Here is a 17,800-nt window from a genome sequence, read left to right on the forward strand (position 1 = left end):
GGCAGGGCTGTGTCCAGGTCTCTGGTCCCCTCATGCTCAGCACAGGATTCAACACAATGCATGTCAGAGGTCACAGAGCTATCTACCGATGTGAGCATGTGTGTGTCCGTACACACACACACACACACACACACACACACACACACACACACACCCTACCTAGGGCTTTCTGGGGGCACCCCAGGGGGTCCAACCAGGGAATATGTGAATGGTGGCAAGTTTGGACAAGTGGCTGGGGCATGATGGATGGATGGATGGGCTGGTGGAAAGATAGACAGACAGGTGCTGCCAGGAGGTGACTACCTGGCTGGGAAGGGCTGTCTGGGAAGTGATGGATGGGACACAGAGAGGGCTGTGAGGGGCTGGGCCCATTGGGGAAGGAAGGAAGGAAGGATGGATAGAGGGACAGACAGACTGACAGATGAGAGAGACAGATGAGGAGTGGGGGAGGGGTGGGTGGGGGTGGACGAGTGATGAGAGACCCTGCTGAGAGAGGGGACAGGGTCTTGCTGGGGCGTTTGTGGCAGAGATCATGCATAGGACTGGGTGAGGATGGATGCTCACTGCTGGGCTGGCTACAGACAGGTGGACAGACAGATGGACTGGTGGATGGATGGGTAGATGGATGGGGAGGATAGCTGAGGAGTGACCAAGGCCCTGCTGGGACTGGTTGATGGAGACGGCTAGACAGATGGAGGGAGACAGGACAGGAAGCAGGGGCAAGGGTGGGGTGGGTTAGGAGCTCCTGTCTTGTCCCAAGGTTCTCTCTACCGAGTCCCCTAGACCCGCGTGCCTGGACGTGTGTGTGTGTGTGTGTGTGTGTGTGTGTGTGTGTGTGTGTGTGTGTGTTCAGACATATGCAGTATTGGGGCCATGGCTGTGTTCACAGTACTTCTCAGTGTGTGTAGACTTGTGAGCCCACAGGCCTGGTGATGGGCATGAGAATAGAGGCCTGGAGTGTGAGGTCCCTGCCCTTCCCTCAGGGGCTAGTAGACGTGTGTGTGTGTGTGTGTGTGTGTGTGTGTGTGTGTGTGTGTGTGTGTGTTCAGACATATGCAGTATTGGGGCCATGGCTGTGTTCACAGTACTTCTCAGTGTGTGTAGACTTGTGAGCCCACAGGCCTGGTGATGGGCATGAGAATAGAGGCCTGGAGTGTGAGGTCCCTGCCCTTCCCTCAGGGGCTAGTAGGGTCCTGCTGGGTTTATCCAGGGCACGGTGGGAAGGGGACCCAGGGCAGGGTTCCCGGTGAATGAAGCCTCGTGTGCTTGTCAGTGGTGTCAGGGCGGAAAGGGGCTTGGGGTCAGACTTGGAGGTTTTCAGAAAGCAAACAAAGCAGCTTTCCTACCCTTCCTCCCTTCCTCTCTGAGCCTCCACCAGGCCTGAGGCCAGACAGGACTCAGGCAGGGGGGTGGTGCCTGGCAGGTACTGTGCACCTGGGCCCCCAAATACGGTGTCAGCAATAAAAATGATCACTGCTGACATTTGCGGAGGACTTGCCATGTGCCAGGCGTTGTGCCGAGAGAGCTGTTTATACTTTCACGGCTCCCCCACAAGGTGGGTATTGTATTATTTTTATCCCCAGTTGACCAAGGAGAAAACTGAAGCGCTAGAGGTGCTGCTCCTCACAGGAGATGGCGGCCATGGAAAAAGCCAGAAGTGTGCCCGCGGCCCCTTGCCAGCCGCGGCCCGATCCTCCTCGCCACGTCTGCACGGGGGACTATGGTTGGCAGGGGGACCCTCAGAACGCAGAGCAGGGAGCAGACCAGGGCGGAGAAACGACAGGAGTGACCTTCGGACCCTTGGTTAGCACTGGGGGCCATGGAGCCCGACGGGCTTGGATTCGGATCCTGCCTTTGTGACTTGAGCAGGTCACTTCCTCTGTCGAAGCCTCAATTTCCTTGTCTGTGAAATGGGAAACATGCCGCTCACAGGAGCTGTTGTGAGGGTGAAATAAGATAATGTAGGAACAGCACCTGGCAGGTCTGAGCACCCCAGGGCCACAGCAGAGGATCCTGGAACTCAGGTAAATCCCCTGGGGCCCCTGGGCACCCACCCCGCCTTCTGCAGTAGCAGGAACCCCCCATGAGTCCCATTAGTCCTCGTCTCTAGAATGCGTCCTGGGCCTCTGGGTGTGGCTGAGCACCAGATGGTAGCCTGGGCCATCTTCATACCTCTCTAAGTGGGGGAGCCACTGTTTCCCCCCAAGGTACCCACGAGGAAAGTGAGGGAAAGAGAACAGAAATAGCTAGCCCAGATCACACTGTGTTGTGAAGCTACCACACTGTGGGTTCCTTCATTCCACAAAGCTCCAGGCCAGACTGCTGGGGCAGGTACACCATGAAGAAGGAAGGCAGCAGCCCGGCCCTCTGGGAGCTGACACACTAATGGAGGTGGGGTGGGGGAGGGAGACAGACAACAGTCAAATAAACAATAATATGTAGAGCATGGCAGCGGGTGGTAAGTGAGATGGAGAAAAACAGCAAGGAAGGGAAGTAGGGAGTCCAGGGGTGGGGCCGGTGTTGCTTTTTTATTTTAAATAGAGTGGTCAGCTGAAGGAGGTGAGGGAGCCAGCTCTGAAAACTGAGTGGGGGGAGGGAGTGATCCAGGCAGAGGGAGAAGTAGGTGCAAAAGCCCTGAGGCAGGGCTGCCCTATTCCTGTATCCAAATTCACTTATGCCAAAGGTCTTGATGAGGCACCTTCCCTGCAGCTGATAGCCTTTGAAGGTCAAGAGAAGTGATTAGTGGGACTTCCCTGGTGGTCCAGTGGTTAGGACTCCGTGCTTCCACTGCAGGGGACAAGGGTTCCATCCCTGGTTGGGGAACTAAAGATCCCCACATGCCTCATGCCCACCCCCCCAAAAAAAAGAGAGAGAGAAGTGATTAGTGAGAAGGTGTTTACACCGAGCTAGGACTCAGAAGGCCAGGGCTGTAGTCTTCACGCAGTGTCTGTGACCTCCAGCAAGTTCTTTCCCCTCTGTGGCCTCAGTCTCCTCCTTTGTAAAATGCAGAGATTGGACTTGATCTCCTAAGACTCCATTTCAGTGGCCATGCTATGACTCGGTCAGGGGAGGCGGGGTGGTCCCAGCAAGGGCTTTGGAGATACTTTTGCCGCCTCAGGCTCCTGACCTTGAGCAAGTGACTCTGACTTCTCTGAAACTCAGTGTTCTCTGTAGAATGGGGGTAGAATCCCCGCTTCTCAGGGTGCTTGTGTGTATATATGAGGTGGTGCTGCAAAGCTCTTAGATCAGGGCCTGGCACATAATCGGGGCTCAACAAATGGGCTCTGCTTTTACTTAGATTTTTTAATAGTTTATTTTTCTTAATATCTATTTGTTTATTTATTTGGCTGCACCGGGTCTTAGTTGCAGCACGCGGGATCTTCGTTGCCGCGTGCGGGCTCTTAGTTGCGGCACGTAGGATCCCTGACCAGGGATCGAACCCGGGCCCCCGGGCCCCCTGCATTGGGAGCGTGAAGTCTTAACCCAAGTCCCTACTTTGATTTTTTTAAACACCTGGTTAAGGACTGGCACTCAGAGAAGGGAGAAAGGCCAGTGGTCCGGGGAACAGAGAAGGCTTCTGGGGCGGGGTGGGGGTGGGGGGGTCTAAGATGAGTTTGGAAGGGGAAGAGGATGTGGCCAGATGGGGAAGAGAAGGCCATGAGGAATGAGGGGTGTCATCCGGGAGCCAAGCGCAGGAGGAAGGGGGCTCTGAATCCAGGTGCAAAGCAGGCAGAAGATGGGCGCCCAAGCAACACTGATCAGGGACACACCTCACTCCCGCCCCTCCTCCCAACTGAGGCCCCACCCCACCCAGAGGCTCTGTCCCTTATCCAGGCCCCACAGGCAGGATTTGCAGGGAACCCACTTCAAAGGATCCCAGGAAGCTTGAGCAAGTCCCAAAGGAAGCGGCACAGCCTCTGACCCAACTCTGGGGATGGGGGAAGCCCCACAATTATGGGAGGGCTTCCTCCCACACTGCCCCCGTCCAAATGAGGGAGCCCACATTTAAGTTCCCCTTCCCTGACCATCTCACTGGGGAAGGGGAGCTCAGTAACACTTCTGCTCAGGCAAGTTCACCCCAAAAACCTCACCTGAAAAGCTAAACTTCAAGTCCCGCTTTGTGGTTGCAACTGGGGAGTGTGTTCCTTTGAAAAAGATGGAGTCCTAGTACCTGCGTGGTACTAGGTACATTTACTGAGCACCTACTCTACGCCAGTCTCCATGGGGCATGGCAGGATGGAATAAAACTGGACTTCTATCCCTCAAGGAGCCCCCTGCTTAAAGGGGAGGGAAGGTGAGGAAGTAATTATAACACAGTGTGAGAGCTGATGTCTGTTCCAGGGTGAGATGATTTATTTGCCTGGGAGTGCCCAGCTGGCTTTTTGAAGTGACTTTTGATTATAAAGGTAACAGTAGCTAAAATGTAACGCTCACTCATCCTGTGCCAGACACTGTGCTAAGGGTTTAACATATAATCTTGTTTAATCCCAGCAGCAGTCCTGGACGGTGGAAACCATTATTACCATGCCCATTTTACAGACGTGGCAGTTGAGATTATAAGGCTTGCCCAAGGCCACACAGTTGGTTAAATGGCAGAGTCCAGGTCTACTGGACCCATCACTCATTCATTCATTCATTCACCCACCAGATCTGTCTCGGCACACGCTGTAGGCCAGGTGCTTGCCTCCATTTGGGGGCTCCAGTGTCTTTTCTGTGTTGCTCCAGGGTAAGCCTTGAAGAAGGAATAGGAGTTGCCGAGGTGGAACGGGCATCCAGGGAGAGGGTATAGCTTGGACAACAGGATGCAGGCATGAAAACACACGGTGTGTTCAAAGAAACACAGCTAGACCGGGCTCTGGACTGAAACACACTTAACTTTTTAGTTCTACCTCTGCCATGTCCTGGCTGTATGACTCTAGGCAAGCCAGTTCTCTCTGAGTCTCACTTTCTTCACCTGCAAAAATGGGGACAATATTAATCCTTCCGGGGCTTCTGGGAGGATTAGATGAGTTTGCATAGGTAAAAGTGGCTTGGCGCATAGTAGGCCTTCGAGAAAATGAATTGAAAGAATGGAGCGAACTGATTTAGAGGGTCACCATCAAATGTGAGCACCTCTTGAGTGACTCCTTGTACGGGGCACTGTTCTAGCTGATGCCAGGATTGCTAAGGGGTGTTGGATTCGTTCCTTGCCTCGGGGAGCTTACAGTCTAGTTGAGAGACAGTGCACAGGCTCCGAAGACAAGAAAGAGTTGAGCTGGCTGAGGCCAGGGTCCTGGAGGGCATGTGGTACAGGGGCTACAGAGGCTCAAGGGAGGGCCTGATCCTTCGGGACTTCACTGCAGAGGTACTCATTGGACTGGCCTTGAAGACTCCAGCAGGACATAATTCCAGGCATCTGGGCTGGGGCGGCTCTTTGGGTTCTGTGGAATTCAGTGTTTTGAGAGGCAGTGGAAAGAGGTACCTGGGAGGGGGTGTGCCGCATTCAGGCTGCCTGGGCTAGAACGCTAGTTGTTTTCCAGCTTTTACAAGCAAGTCTGATCCTCTGCAAAAGGGCACATAACAGTGCTCACCTCCTGGGTGAAACTATTGTTTCAATGTTTATCTTTGTCATCTGGTTGCCACCAGCCCCTAGCCAAGTCCTAGCAAAGGGTGGGCACCTGAGCAGGCTGGTGGACTGGAGGTGGGGATTAGGAGGTGAGGCCCGTGCAACCACACACACACACACACACACACACACACACACACACACAGTCTCAGGCTCCACCTGCCTGTACCGGAAGGCTTACTTGCTGCAGCGGCTCTCAGGCCCCGAGGGCTCTTTGGGGCCTTTATGGGGTAATTCCATCTCCATTAGGGTTTATTATGTCACTATAAATACCACTTTTCCGTGCGCTTTATAAGACTCACTGACTCACCAAAGAACTTTCCTTCTCAGCATCCAGTCATCCAGAGCGGGAGGGACTCAGGGTGAGATAGGAAGAGAGGGAAGGGTGTTGTCACCAGGTGAGTGACTAAAGACCAAGGAACTGCCCCATTCCACGCCCTGCTGCCCTCTCACACACCACCCTTCCCACACGCCTCTGCTCATGTCCTGTCATAGATGAGCCACACTTAGCTCTGGGCTCTCAGCCCGCAGCTGGGTACATCCTGCAGGCACTCAGCCCACAGCCAACAGGGCCTGCCTGCACCCCAGCATGTGGGTTCAACCTTGCGGGGCCACACATGCAAACCCACACATGCAAACCCACACATGCCACACGACTTTCACACGATGTCGAACTTGCCAACACCTTCATTCACTCATCAGTTCATACATTCAGCAAAGGTTTGCTGAATACCCACTATGTATCAGATGCTGTCTGTTTTCCACAAACATCCCTGCCCTCTTGGACCGCATCTTCTAGTGACGCGTCCAACATTCAGAGCCTGCAATGGTATGTAACACACATGTACAGAGTCTTACATACAACATACAGGAAATCTTACGCTCACCACACAATGTCCATAGCCCAGAGGGTTCAACACAAAATGCAAAACACTTATCCATACCATGTACTACACGCACGCGCACACACACACACACACACACACACACACACACACACACACACACACACACCCCTCACCGGCCATGCGCAGCGCCCTGTGCACACCACCCGCCTCACCCGCTACAGATGCTGCTTCCTCTGGCTGCACCACGTGTGACCATAATAACAGCTGAGATTTAACAAGCGCGTTCCGTCATCCTGGCTTCTACAGTTAACATGCATGATCTCGTATTTGATCTTCACAGTAACCCTCTGAAGTAGGTTTATACATCTTCCAGATGAGCAAACCGAGCCTCCAAGAAGTGAAATGTCCAAAAACTCATAGGCTGACTCCACAGCCTACAGTCTTGACCACTGCCAAGTACGGCACACTTATAGTCACACACAAATCCTCTCATGTCCACACATGCTCACACACATACACACACACACACGTCCACACACTCAATCTCATGGACACTTGCACACTCACATACTCTCAGAAGACCAAGGCTCTCCTCCCAACATCTTGGTCAAAGGCTTTAATTATACTACCCCAACACCTGTAATTAACCCTCCCACCCCCTTCCAAGGGAGATGTCTGGACCCGCTCCCCAAGGGCTGGCGCCAAGGCCGAGGGGCCAAGATGTCCACATCTGGCAGGGAGGACCTGGGTACCAGAGTAACTCAGCGTGGCTGTCTGGTGAGCAAGTCCAGGAGAGTCAAGAAGAGGATGGGGTGAAAGAGAAGGAGGTGGGCAGAGGGGGTTGTAGCCTCCCAGGAAGCCAGGCTTTTGCTACAGCTGCTGCTCCTGGACTGGACTGGCCAAATGGCGATTGGGCAACAGGCAACCGTGGGTGGCCAGGCAGGCAAGAGAGAGGACATTTCCCGTTTGTTTCACTAGCACCAGCCACTTCTGTCAGGGGGGGAGATGAGCTCATGTCTGAGGAACCGTTGGGGAGAGGCCCCTTGAAGGGGCAGGTGGGAAGCAGGTGTCCTGTTCTCCAAAGTGTCAAAACAGACCAACTGATTCTGCCATGCCAGGGTTGGGGCATAGGGGTGCTCTACCCAGCAGCCTCTTGCCCACCCTTTCCCAATATGGGCAGTGGTTAAAGCAGAGACTACCCAGATTCAAATCCTGGCTCTACTACCTTTGAGCTGTGCAACCTTTGGGCATATTGTTTAAGCTGTTGGAGCCTCGGTTTACTCGTCTGTAAAATGGGGATAATGACATCTACCTCCCAGATGAGAATTAAAGGAGATCATGCATGTCTGACTCGTTTTTAGACGAGGTTGCTCTCAGATTACTGTATTCTTAGAGGCCCCTGAGCAGAGAAGCTCTCCCTGACCTCCGACGGTTTGGTGCACAGTTTAGAAATCCCAGGAAGAGGGGCATCTGGGTCTATTTTGGAGCTCTCTTTCCAGGCAAGCTGCTAAGCAGGCAACTGCTTCTTGACCCTCCAGGCCATTTCAGTTCAGGCCTTCGGGCCAACGTTGAGCTCGGTCCCAGAGGGCAAAGGGTGAGAGTGGGGGATGGCTCAGCGCAAAACCATCCCCACGTCTGGGCCGAGGATTCCCGGCTCAGAGATCCTCGAGGACTAGCCCAGGTTGCACTGGCGCTTGGAGGCACTCAAACTTGGAAGGACCTGGGGGGCGCCAGCGAGTCCAGCGGGCCCAAAGAGCCCCTCCAAACCCCTCGGGACTTCCCCTCCCTTCTCGCCGAGTGCCAGCCCGGCCCCTTTAAAGACATTCCTGAGGGCGTGGCTTCGTTGACGTCAGCGCGGGGCATGAATGAACAGGAGCGGTTTCTCACTCAACTTCCATTAAGCACTCGGGGCAGAAGTTACTCGCAGGCGGCAGGAGGGAGCCGGACATCCAGGCCTGCGCGCGGGCGTGCGGGAGCCGGGCACGGAGAATCGGGCTGAGAGCGAGGAGCGCGGCATGGAGCATCTGGCGCCCCGCGCCTGCCTCGCCCTGCTGTGGGGCTGCCTGCTGGCCGCGGCTGCCGCGGCGCAGGGCAAGGAAGGTGAGTGTGCGCGCCGGCGGCCGCCCGGCCCGACCCAGCCGAGGCGGCCGGTCCCCCGGACCCCCGCTCCTCCCGGAGCCAGGCGCGCCTGGACGCGCGCAACTTTGGAAACTGACCTGGCGCCGCCCAGTGCCGGAGTGCTGAGGTCGGGAGGACTTGCTGGCTGCGATCGGGACGAATCTGGGACCCCCACCCGGGGTTATAGGGGCTCCGGGGACTAAGAGGTTGGGGCCCGGGCGCGCGGGGTTCAGAGGCCGCAGAGAAGGGGACCCGGAACACTACTCAGTGCTCTGTGGTGACCTAAATGGAAGGAAATATAAAAAAGAGGGTATATATGAACCTATAACCGATTCACTTTGCTGTACAGCAGAAACTAACACAACATTGTAAAGCAACTATACTCCAATAAAAGTTTAAAAAAAAGAAAGAAAGAAAGAAAGAAAGAAAAGGGGGACTCAGGGCGGCCACACGGTTGCAGCCAGGGTGGCGGTTTCAGGAACGCGTCCCGGCGGGGGGCTCGGGGTCCCTTGGAGAATGGGCGACCTGGGGGCCTTTCCGCCGGCTCAGCTTCACGGTGAATTCGCTAACCTGCTTGCCCCGATTTTGTGGAGAAGGCGTTTCTGTGGAGGCCCCTCATTTTGGGGAGGGGGTCTCTTCGACAGGCGAGGAGACAGACCCCTGCAGAAGCCCCAGCTCCCTGAGATTGTCTCCACGCCCCCTTATGCCTCCAGCCGGGGAGGAGAGCTTGCGGGGAGTTTCGGGCCAATCTGCCCACGCACAGCCTTCCCTCCTTCCCTCCCCGCACTCCCAGGCTCGGGGGGCAGGCTCGGGGCCGCGAGAGCGGACAGGAAGTCCCAAAGTCAAGCGTTCTGAGCAAGGGGTGACTCAGAACGAGGAAATGCGGCAGGTGGGGGCGCGGCCTCCCAAGGTGTGGAGCCGTCACCCCAGGGCCACCAGGGAGTCCGGGCGCCCGGGGTTGGGGGACCGCATCACCCACCCCCGCCCCAGCGTTCCCGCTGCCGCGCTGCGCGAGGGGCCGCGGACTTTGCCCTGGGCGGGGCGGGTGGTGGATGGGGACGTTGCCCCTCGGCTAGTGTCGCAGAGAGGATGGGGGCTCTTGCCCTTGGCCGAGGACCTTCCTGTCCACCCAGCCGAGGCCGGTTTCGGTTTCCGACTGAGAACGAGTTTTGCCCGCTCTCCGGGGCCGAGGGAGGTTTCCGCCGGCTCCACCAGGGGGAAGTGCGGAGGAAGCCCTGGCCCGGTGAGAAGTTTCCTTGAGCCTTGCCTTCCTTTTCCGCCTCCCAAGCTGGGCTGGGGTTGGAGGTTTTGCTGTTCCAAGTTGGGAGGAAAAGAGGCCAGAGCTGAAACTCTTGGAGGGTGGAGGCGGGGGTGGCATCCTGTCCCCGTCCCTGTATCACTCAGGGTTTCTTATCCCAGTGTGCTGGAGGAGTGGGTAGCAGGGATTTCTGTGATCCTCAATACCCGCCCCCCACCCTCGGCTTTTCGTCCTCCCCCTTCCTGGGGGATTGCGGTTGGAGAGAAGGGGAGAGACAGCTGGATTCACTACAGGCCTTTCTTGAAGGCTGCCCATGGGGGCTGGGGGGATCAGGCAGGAGGGATGCTACTGGGCGATTGTTGTGCTGCAGCCTTGTCCTTGTGCCCCTCTGCCGAGCCCTCCCCAGCCTAGATGACTAGTGCCCGCCCCCCATGGAACTGGGGAGGAAAAGGACAGAGGAACATTCTTCCTTAGGCTTCAAGAGTCCCTGTGAAGGACTCCCTAAGGAGGTGTGCCTGTAGTGGGGGCGTGGGGGAGTGATGGCCCAGCTGCCAGGATTCTGGCTGGATGTGCTGGATCTGCCTGGGGCTGGGTTGGGGGTGCAGAGACACAAGTCCCTTCAACCCTTCACCCAGGCTGCTCTTCGCTTCCCTTCTCCTTCCCCGTGAGTGGAGCCAGGCTGCCTTGGGAGACCCAGATGGAGCCTGTTAAATTCTCAACAGCCACTGAATCTGTCCTCCTTTTACAAATGGGGAAACAGGGAGGCCCAAGCCCTCCCTCAGTAGGGCCCTCTGTATAGGGAGGGTTAGGTCTGAGCCTCTGGCTTCTTGGGCTGCCAGAGCCCAGGGCCCCCGCACCCGGTTGTGTGGTGGGTTTTTCTGAGAAGTGAGAATAGCTGGGCAGGGGTGCAGGGCTTGCTGACTTGAGGTGCAGCTGGGAGGTGGGCTGGAGAGCACTCAGGAGGCCTGGAAAGTCCTTGGCTTCTTGATGCCGTAAGAGCCCAATGTGCCCTCTGTCCCCTTACCTTTTTCTTCTTCATTCTTCCTGCTCCCCGACCCCCAGTCCCCTGCCTCCCTGCTTCTTTAGGAATTAGCTGGTCTTGGTTCAGGAGGGATGGGGGGAGCAGGGAGGTGATACTAGGGGAGTGGGTGGTCATACTGCCTCTGAGCAAAGAGCCCTAAAGCAATATGGACCCAGAAGGATGACATTTATGATGGAACTTCAGACTGAGAAGGAGGTTGTCCTGGGGGTGGGAGGAGGGGCGGGGGAGGCTCCTGGATGAGCCCTGCTTAGCCCAGGCTTCTCAGTGAAGACTGTGGGGCCAGCCGAGGGGCTGTGGGCCCCCACCCCTTCCAGGCGAGCAGGAGCCTCAGACCCTGGAAGCCGCTCAGGGAGGGGCTCACCGGGGCTGGGTGCCTGTTCCTGGTGATCGGTTCTAGGGAATTTCCCCGGGAGGGGGCTCCTTCCTGTGTGAAGGCTTCTTTTCTTCTCCCATGAGCCCTGTGATATTTCTAGAGCCAGGCCTGGGTCTGGAAGGGGTGCGAGCTCTGGCAGGGGTGGTGGGGGTCCCTCCGTGCCAGGTTAACCCTTCAGAGCCTAGGAGCCATGAGCCCCCCTCCCCAGGGGCCCAGACTGCAGCTTCCCACGCCTCTAAGGAAGGGGGATGTGCAGGAACTTGAGGAACACTCACCTTTGTCCGCCTACACACCCAGCTGGAGCCAGGAGCCCCCAGATTCCTTCCTGTGTAGCCAGAACATTCCATTTGCTAGTGGGGTTAGTGAGTTTTCCAAGCCTGAGCCTTGGGCATGTCCGAACAAATCCCTGCCCCTACCCACCCCCCAGCCACCCTCCCCTGTCCCCTCAGCCTTGGGGCCGGTGCCACATCGGATTTCCTCTCCCTGTCTGGGCTGTGAGGCCCTTCCTAGAGAGACTTGGCCCGGGTCAGCCGCGGTCAGGTGGCAGTGCTTCATCCCCAGGCCTGGGGGCCTGCAGCCCAGGGGAGCAGGGCAATCTGTCCTCGGGAAAAGGGTTTCTCAGACTCTACTCAGGCCCCTCTCCCCCTCCCTCCCCATCTCTCTAAATCAGGCCCATCTCCGCCTGCTCGGGATTCCACCCTTACAGTCATTCTTCCAGGCCTAGGCCTTGAGGAATGCACCTTCTTGAGGCCATATTCCTCATGCTCCAGACTCCAAAGGAAGTAAGCACTTGGTCCCTTACCCCCTCCACCTTAGGGCTTTACTCTCGGAATCCAGGGACTTTGTGTAGGGTCCATGCCTCAGTTTCTCCAATCTCGTTATCCTCCAGGGAGGGTAGTTTCTATTGGCAGCTACCTGGACCTTACTTGGAAATGGAGGAGGGGGCCATACTGGGGTCTTGGGTCTTGGCTGTAGCCCCTGAGCCTGGCAGAACCCGGGGTGGACCAGTGGGAGGTGCCCAAGGGGAGGGCTGGATCTAGGGAAGCCCCTGGCAATGTGTCCTTCCCTCAGGCTCCAGATGCCTCTCTGGGGATAGTGTGGTCCTGGCACCTGGTCCCTCTGGGCCTGGAAGTCCTCTTTAAGGGTTTCCATCCCTGGTCCCCTAGGCACCCCTAGCAGGGCAGTGGCCAGGGTGTGAGGGACGGGAGCAGCGGGAGCGATTCTCCCAGGGAGGGGACCTCGCCAGCTGTGTGTATCTTTGGGTCCCTCCTAAAAGCCCCTATGGCTTCAGGGCTTTATCCTGCCTGCTCTGTGGCTTTTGTGGTGGGAAGATTGGTTTCCAGACACCGCCCCCCCCACCGATCCTGCTCCCCTCCCTGGAGCTGTTCCCACCTGTGAACAGCTCTCTCCTCTTGGAGGGCATGAGACATGTGTGTACATACGTGTGCTGCATAGGCATGTGCTACATGGCCTGGGTGGGGCTGAGGGTGTTTTGTGCTGTGTGTGTATGGAGGGGACGTGGCAGGAGCGGACAAGAGTGCCTCCAAGGCCCACGTGCATGTGAAGTGCTGCGGAGGGGCCCTGTTTCAGGAAGCAGATGGGGCAGCGTGGTGTCACTTAATAGCCCTGCTCGCCCCAGCTCTCTACCCAGCTGTTGTTCCCCTGCTGGGCGGAGCTCTGTCCTGCTCTGCCCAGCTGGGGGCTGCTGAGGGGGCGGCGTGGGCTGGGAGACGTGAGGCCTCACCCAACCTGCTCTGTGACTTTGACTAGGTCCCATCCCTTGCCTGGAGCTCTGCTTCCCTGTTTCTGGAGAGACGGGTCTCTTGGACATGGTGACCCTGTGTGGTGGGGTCTCTCTCTGAGGGCTAAGGAAGCCTTCAAGACTTCTTGGGATTCCTGGGGGACTCTCACCTTTTCCACCATGGCCTGACCCCTGAAGATACCCCCATTCTCACTCAGCACCCTCTCTCATCTCTTCCAGTCGTCCTGTTGGACTTTGCTGCAGCTAAAGGGGAACTCGGCTGGCTCACACACCCATATGGCAAAGGGGTAAGCCTTCAGGGTGCGGGTGTGGCCATGAGGAAACTGAGACCCAGGGAGGACAGGGCCTGGCCCAGATCCAACAGCTCAGCCAGGGTTCAAACTCTGGTTCCTGCTTCTCCCACCAACTGGGCAGGCTGGGGTTGGAAGGTGGGGAAGGGACCCGAGAGGTGGAAAGAGCTGGGGAGACAGCTGAAGGCCCTATCAGAGCAGGACCCTTGGATGCCCCAGAAGGCTGATGGTCAAGAGGGGCCCCTCTTGCGGGACCCCTCTTGCTCCCTTCATTCCCCTCTTGGGTGGGAAGGGGTTAAAGGCTCCCCCTGCCTTTGAGGTCCCAGCCCAGGAAGTGAGGGGTGAGGAAGAGACAGGGAATGTGGGCTCCCAGGTCCCCACAGCCCCGGGAAACCAGATCAGGTTCCTTCCTGCTGGGCCCTCTCCCTGCTCCTCCAGCTGTTGTTTCCCTTTCCTGCTCAGGGTTGAGTTTGTTTTGCCTCCTTCCCACACAAGTTCATTCCCTCCCCTCCCTCTGCCCTGCCCTGCTGTGACCTGGACTGGTAGGCAAGACCCCAGGGTCCTCTCCCTGGCTTTGCCTGTGACTACTGTGTGGCCTTGGGGAGGATACTGCTGCTCTCTGGGCCTCAGTTTTCCCCTTGTTGAATTTGTTCTGGGGCCTTAGCTGGGGAGAGAGGTGTCTCCAGGGGGATACCTGGGGACAGTTTCTATTGCTGGCCAGATCTGCGGAGTCAGGCACTTGTCCCTGGTCACCTTAGCTCCGAGGAGGCCTGGAGTTTGACTCTAGTGGATTTCTGGGATCCTGGAATGTTCAGCTGGGAGAGAACACAGATCACCTAATGCAACCCAGTCATTATATAGAGTGGGAAACTGAGGCCCAAGGGCATCTGAGGCCCGTGTGACACAATGCAGCCCAGGTCTTTTTCCTTGGCCCCTTCTGATTTTTTCATTCATTTGCTCATTCATTCAACAAATACTTTCCTGAGTACCTACTCCATTTCAGGTAGGCCCTGGGGATACAGAAATGAACTAGATGCAGTCTCTGCCCTAAGGAGCTCAGAATCTCGCGTGGGAGCCAGGTGTAGTTGTCACCACTTAGGTGCTAAGATAACAGAGACTGTAGGCGCCAGGGGGAAGCACTTGCCCCAATCTTGGCCCAACCTGGGAAGTCTTCCTGGAGGAGGCTGAGCAATGTTCTGAGGAGTGATGGGGGATCATCCATTGTTTCTGACTTAACCTCTTCCCTGCCACTCACACACAGCTACACAGTGAATTATAATGATAATAATAATAGGGATACTAATGATAATGATACCAGCTGCCTTGTATGACTGTCACCCACGCCAGGCAATGTGCTCAGCGTTCGATAGACATTCTGTCATTTATCTTCACAGCAGTTCTGTGAGGTAGTTCTTGCCCCCATTGTACAATGGGGACTTTGAGGCTCAGAGAGTTTAAGTGATCTGCCTGAGGTCACATGGGACCCCCAGCCTCCACCCTCAGCTCACTGTCTAATATACGGGTTCAGCACTGCAACACTGGGGTCAGGGACACCAGGGGGTCAGATCCAGCTCAGCCACTTGTAGTGTGTGACGGTGACTTGGAGCCCCTCCCTGGGCCTCAGTTTCCTTCCCTGTAGAGTGAGGACAGCAGGAACCATAGAGCAGCTTCCTGATGCCCAGCTCTGCCACCTGGGCGATGCCTCTGGGCCTCAGTTTCCCCCAGGCACCTGCCCACACTAACCTGTCGGCCCTCTGCAGTGGGACCTCATGCAGAACATCATGGACGACATGCCCATCTACATGTACTCCGTGTGCAACGTGGTGGCCGGCGACCAGGACAACTGGCTCCGCACCAACTGGGTATACCGCGGTGAGGCCGAGCGCATCTTCATCGAGCTCAAGTTCACCGTGCGTGACTGCAATAGCTTCCCTGGGGGCGCCAGCTCCTGCAAGGAAACCTTCAACCTCTACTACGCCGAGTCTGACGTGGACTATGGCACCAACTTCCAGAAGCGCCAGTTCACCAAGATCGACACTATCGCGCCCGACGAGATCACGGTCAGCAGCGACTTCGAAGCACGCCACGTGAAACTGAACGTGGAGGAACGCTCCGTGGGGCCGCTCAGCCGCAAGGGCTTCTACCTGGCCTTTCAGGACATTGGTGCCTGCGTGGCGTTGCTCTCTGTCCGCGTCTACTACAAGAAGTGTCCCGAGCTGCTGCAGGGGCTGGCCCACTTCCCCGAGACCATCGCGGGCTCCGACGCGCCCTCCCTGGCCACCGTGGCTGGCACCTGCGTGGACCACGCTGTGGTGCCGCCCGGGGGTGAAGAGCCCCGCATGCACTGTGCAGTGGATGGCGAGTGGCTGGTGCCCATCGGCCAGTGCCTGTGCCAAGCAGGCTACGAGAAGGTGGAGGACGCCTGCCAGGGTGAGTGACGGTGCTGGGGTGGCAGAGAATGGGGGTACTGGGGTGGAGGCTGTGGTCCGGGATCTGGTCTCAGCTCTGGGATGTGGGGATCTTGGTAAGGTTGTCCCTGCTCAGACATGCAGTGGTTCTGTTAGTGAAAATCTCGGAGGCTTCCTGGCCTTATGATTGGATTCACTCATTCACCGAGAATGAGTACATTGAGAAACAGTATGGAGGTTACGAGTGAAGACTCTCGGAAAGAATACCTGGGTTCAAATCCCAGGTCTACATTTAGCTGTGTGACTTTAAGCCAGTTCCTTAACCTCTCTGTGCCCGGGTTTCCTCATCTGTAAAATGGAGATGTGCATAGTGCCCATCTTGTAGGGTTGTTATGATAATCAAATGACTTAATACCTGTAAAGTTCTCAGGTCAACGTCTGACACATAAGCGTTTTTAAGTGTGATTGTTAGTTTTGATTCATCCCACAAGTATGTCTTGAGTATCTGTTAACTACCAGCACTGTGGGCACATAGCACAGTCCCAGGAGCTAGTACCATCTCTGTTAACTCCCTGTGACTTTAGGCAAGTCAATTAACCTCTCTGGGTCTCAGGCTCCTCTTTTGTACATGGAGGTGAGTGAATTGAACCCAGGATTCGCAGCCCCTGGCTGCACATGACAGTTACCTGGGGAGCTTTTTGAAAAATGCCTGCGTGGAGGAGATACTCAGGATCTGCCCTGCCTACCTGACCCTCCCCAGGGCCATAGACTCAGATCCTCCCATTGGGGCTTCTACTGATGACAGATTGAGCCCAGAGAGGGGGCCGATTAAATCAGACTCTCTCTGGGAACAGGGCCTGGGCATTAGTGAGCTCACACTGGGAGGCTGTGGCTTGGCCCGGCCAGGACCTGTGACAGCGGAAAGCTCTAGAGCAACGTGGATTTTTTCAATGGGTGACTTTTTCTGGAAATGGCTGTGGGGCAGGGCATTTGTGGAATGTAGGCTGACCTTTGGAAGGCCCCCTCATCCCCTCTCTCTGGGAGCTTCTTTGCTGAGATAAGCAGGGTGTTGAGAAATTGGGGGGTTAGGCCCTATAGCTATACATACCGACTGAGTCACCTTCAGTAAATCTCTCTTCATCTCTGGCCTCAGGCTTCTTGTCCATAAGACACGAAGTTCAACTATACTAGCAGACTGTATACTTGGTTTTTAGCCATGGATCCTGCAACCCATGAAAGGGTTTCAGGTACTGGAGGAGCCTGAAGCCCTTTCTCATGGGCTCCACTTGCCTCTTAAAACAAATCCTCAGAACCCTGCTTAACACAGTCTGCAAACCCCTGAATGAGACGTCCCCTCAGAGCCTTTCTGTGCCTGTGGTGTAGTCTCTGCTCTGGCCCTTCCCACCACCGTGTTGTCCTCCCAGCTCTCCTCTGCTCTTCAGGCGGCCCCTGCTTTAGGTGACCTCAAGTGCACACTCCCAGTTTCAGACAATGACTGGGGGGGTTGCGAGGGAGCCCAGTGGGTTGAGCAGACTCCTCCCACATGACATCCTCACACAAGAATGCAGGGGTGGGGGGGTGAGGGGCAGCTGAAAACTTTCCACAGGCTGGTGATTCAGGCCCTGCAGAGATAAGTGGACAGTTGAGGTTGGGGAGGGGTGTCTCTCTCCAGGAAGGGGGCAGGCTTCCCTCCCCAGGAAGTTGGGGGTCAGGGCCTCACAGGCTTTGTTTGTGAAGAGTTGAGCCACCCCAGGGTACGGAGGACTGGTTTCCAGGAGCGAAATCTTTGACTTTGCTTGTGGGACCCTCTCCACTGCCGGCCACCTGTTGCCTTGGTTTTTCCTCCTTAGGATCCGTCTCCCAAAATTCCCTTCAACGTGGTTTAGGGACCCTCTGTGTGGTTGGGAACCCCCAGCCTGGCTACTCTTTATCCCTCCAGACCTTCCCAGCACCCCTGACCGGGATGCCAGTGGAGATAATAACAGTAATTCCCGCAGAAAAGTGCTCTTCAAAAAAAAAAAAAAAAGAAAGGTCTTCCCTGGTGGTACAGTGGTTGAGCGTCCACCTGCCGATGCAGGGGACACGGGTTCGTGCCC

The 17,800-nt window shown here is 56.4% G+C and overlaps 1 protein-coding gene across 3 annotated transcripts in view; it reads left to right on the forward strand.

Annotated features, from left to right (window-relative positions):
• The first annotated feature begins 8,352 nt into the window (after window positions 1-8,352).
• The window catches only part of EPHA2 (EPH receptor A2), a 22,179-nt gene continuing 12,731 nt past the window's right edge, over window positions 8,353-17,800 (forward strand). Inside the window, exons 1-3 of one of the 3 annotated variants that reach the window (XM_028484045.2) lie at window positions 8,353-8,553; window positions 13,226-13,293; window positions 15,057-15,726. In XM_028484045.2, coding sequence (XP_028339846.1) covers window positions 8,469-8,553; window positions 13,226-13,293; window positions 15,057-15,726 — 823 coding nt within the window. In that variant the 5' untranslated portion in view covers window positions 8,353-8,468. The remainder of the gene's footprint in view (window positions 8,554-13,225; window positions 13,294-15,056; window positions 15,727-17,800) is intronic. The other 2 variants (XM_028484046.2, XM_055082411.1) reach the window with 2 other exon arrangements.

Source organism: Physeter macrocephalus, unplaced genomic scaffold (assembly GCF_002837175.3).
Source record: "Physeter macrocephalus isolate SW-GA unplaced genomic scaffold, ASM283717v5 random_112, whole genome shotgun sequence".
NCBI lineage: Eukaryota > Metazoa > Chordata > Mammalia > Artiodactyla > Physeteridae > Physeter > Physeter macrocephalus.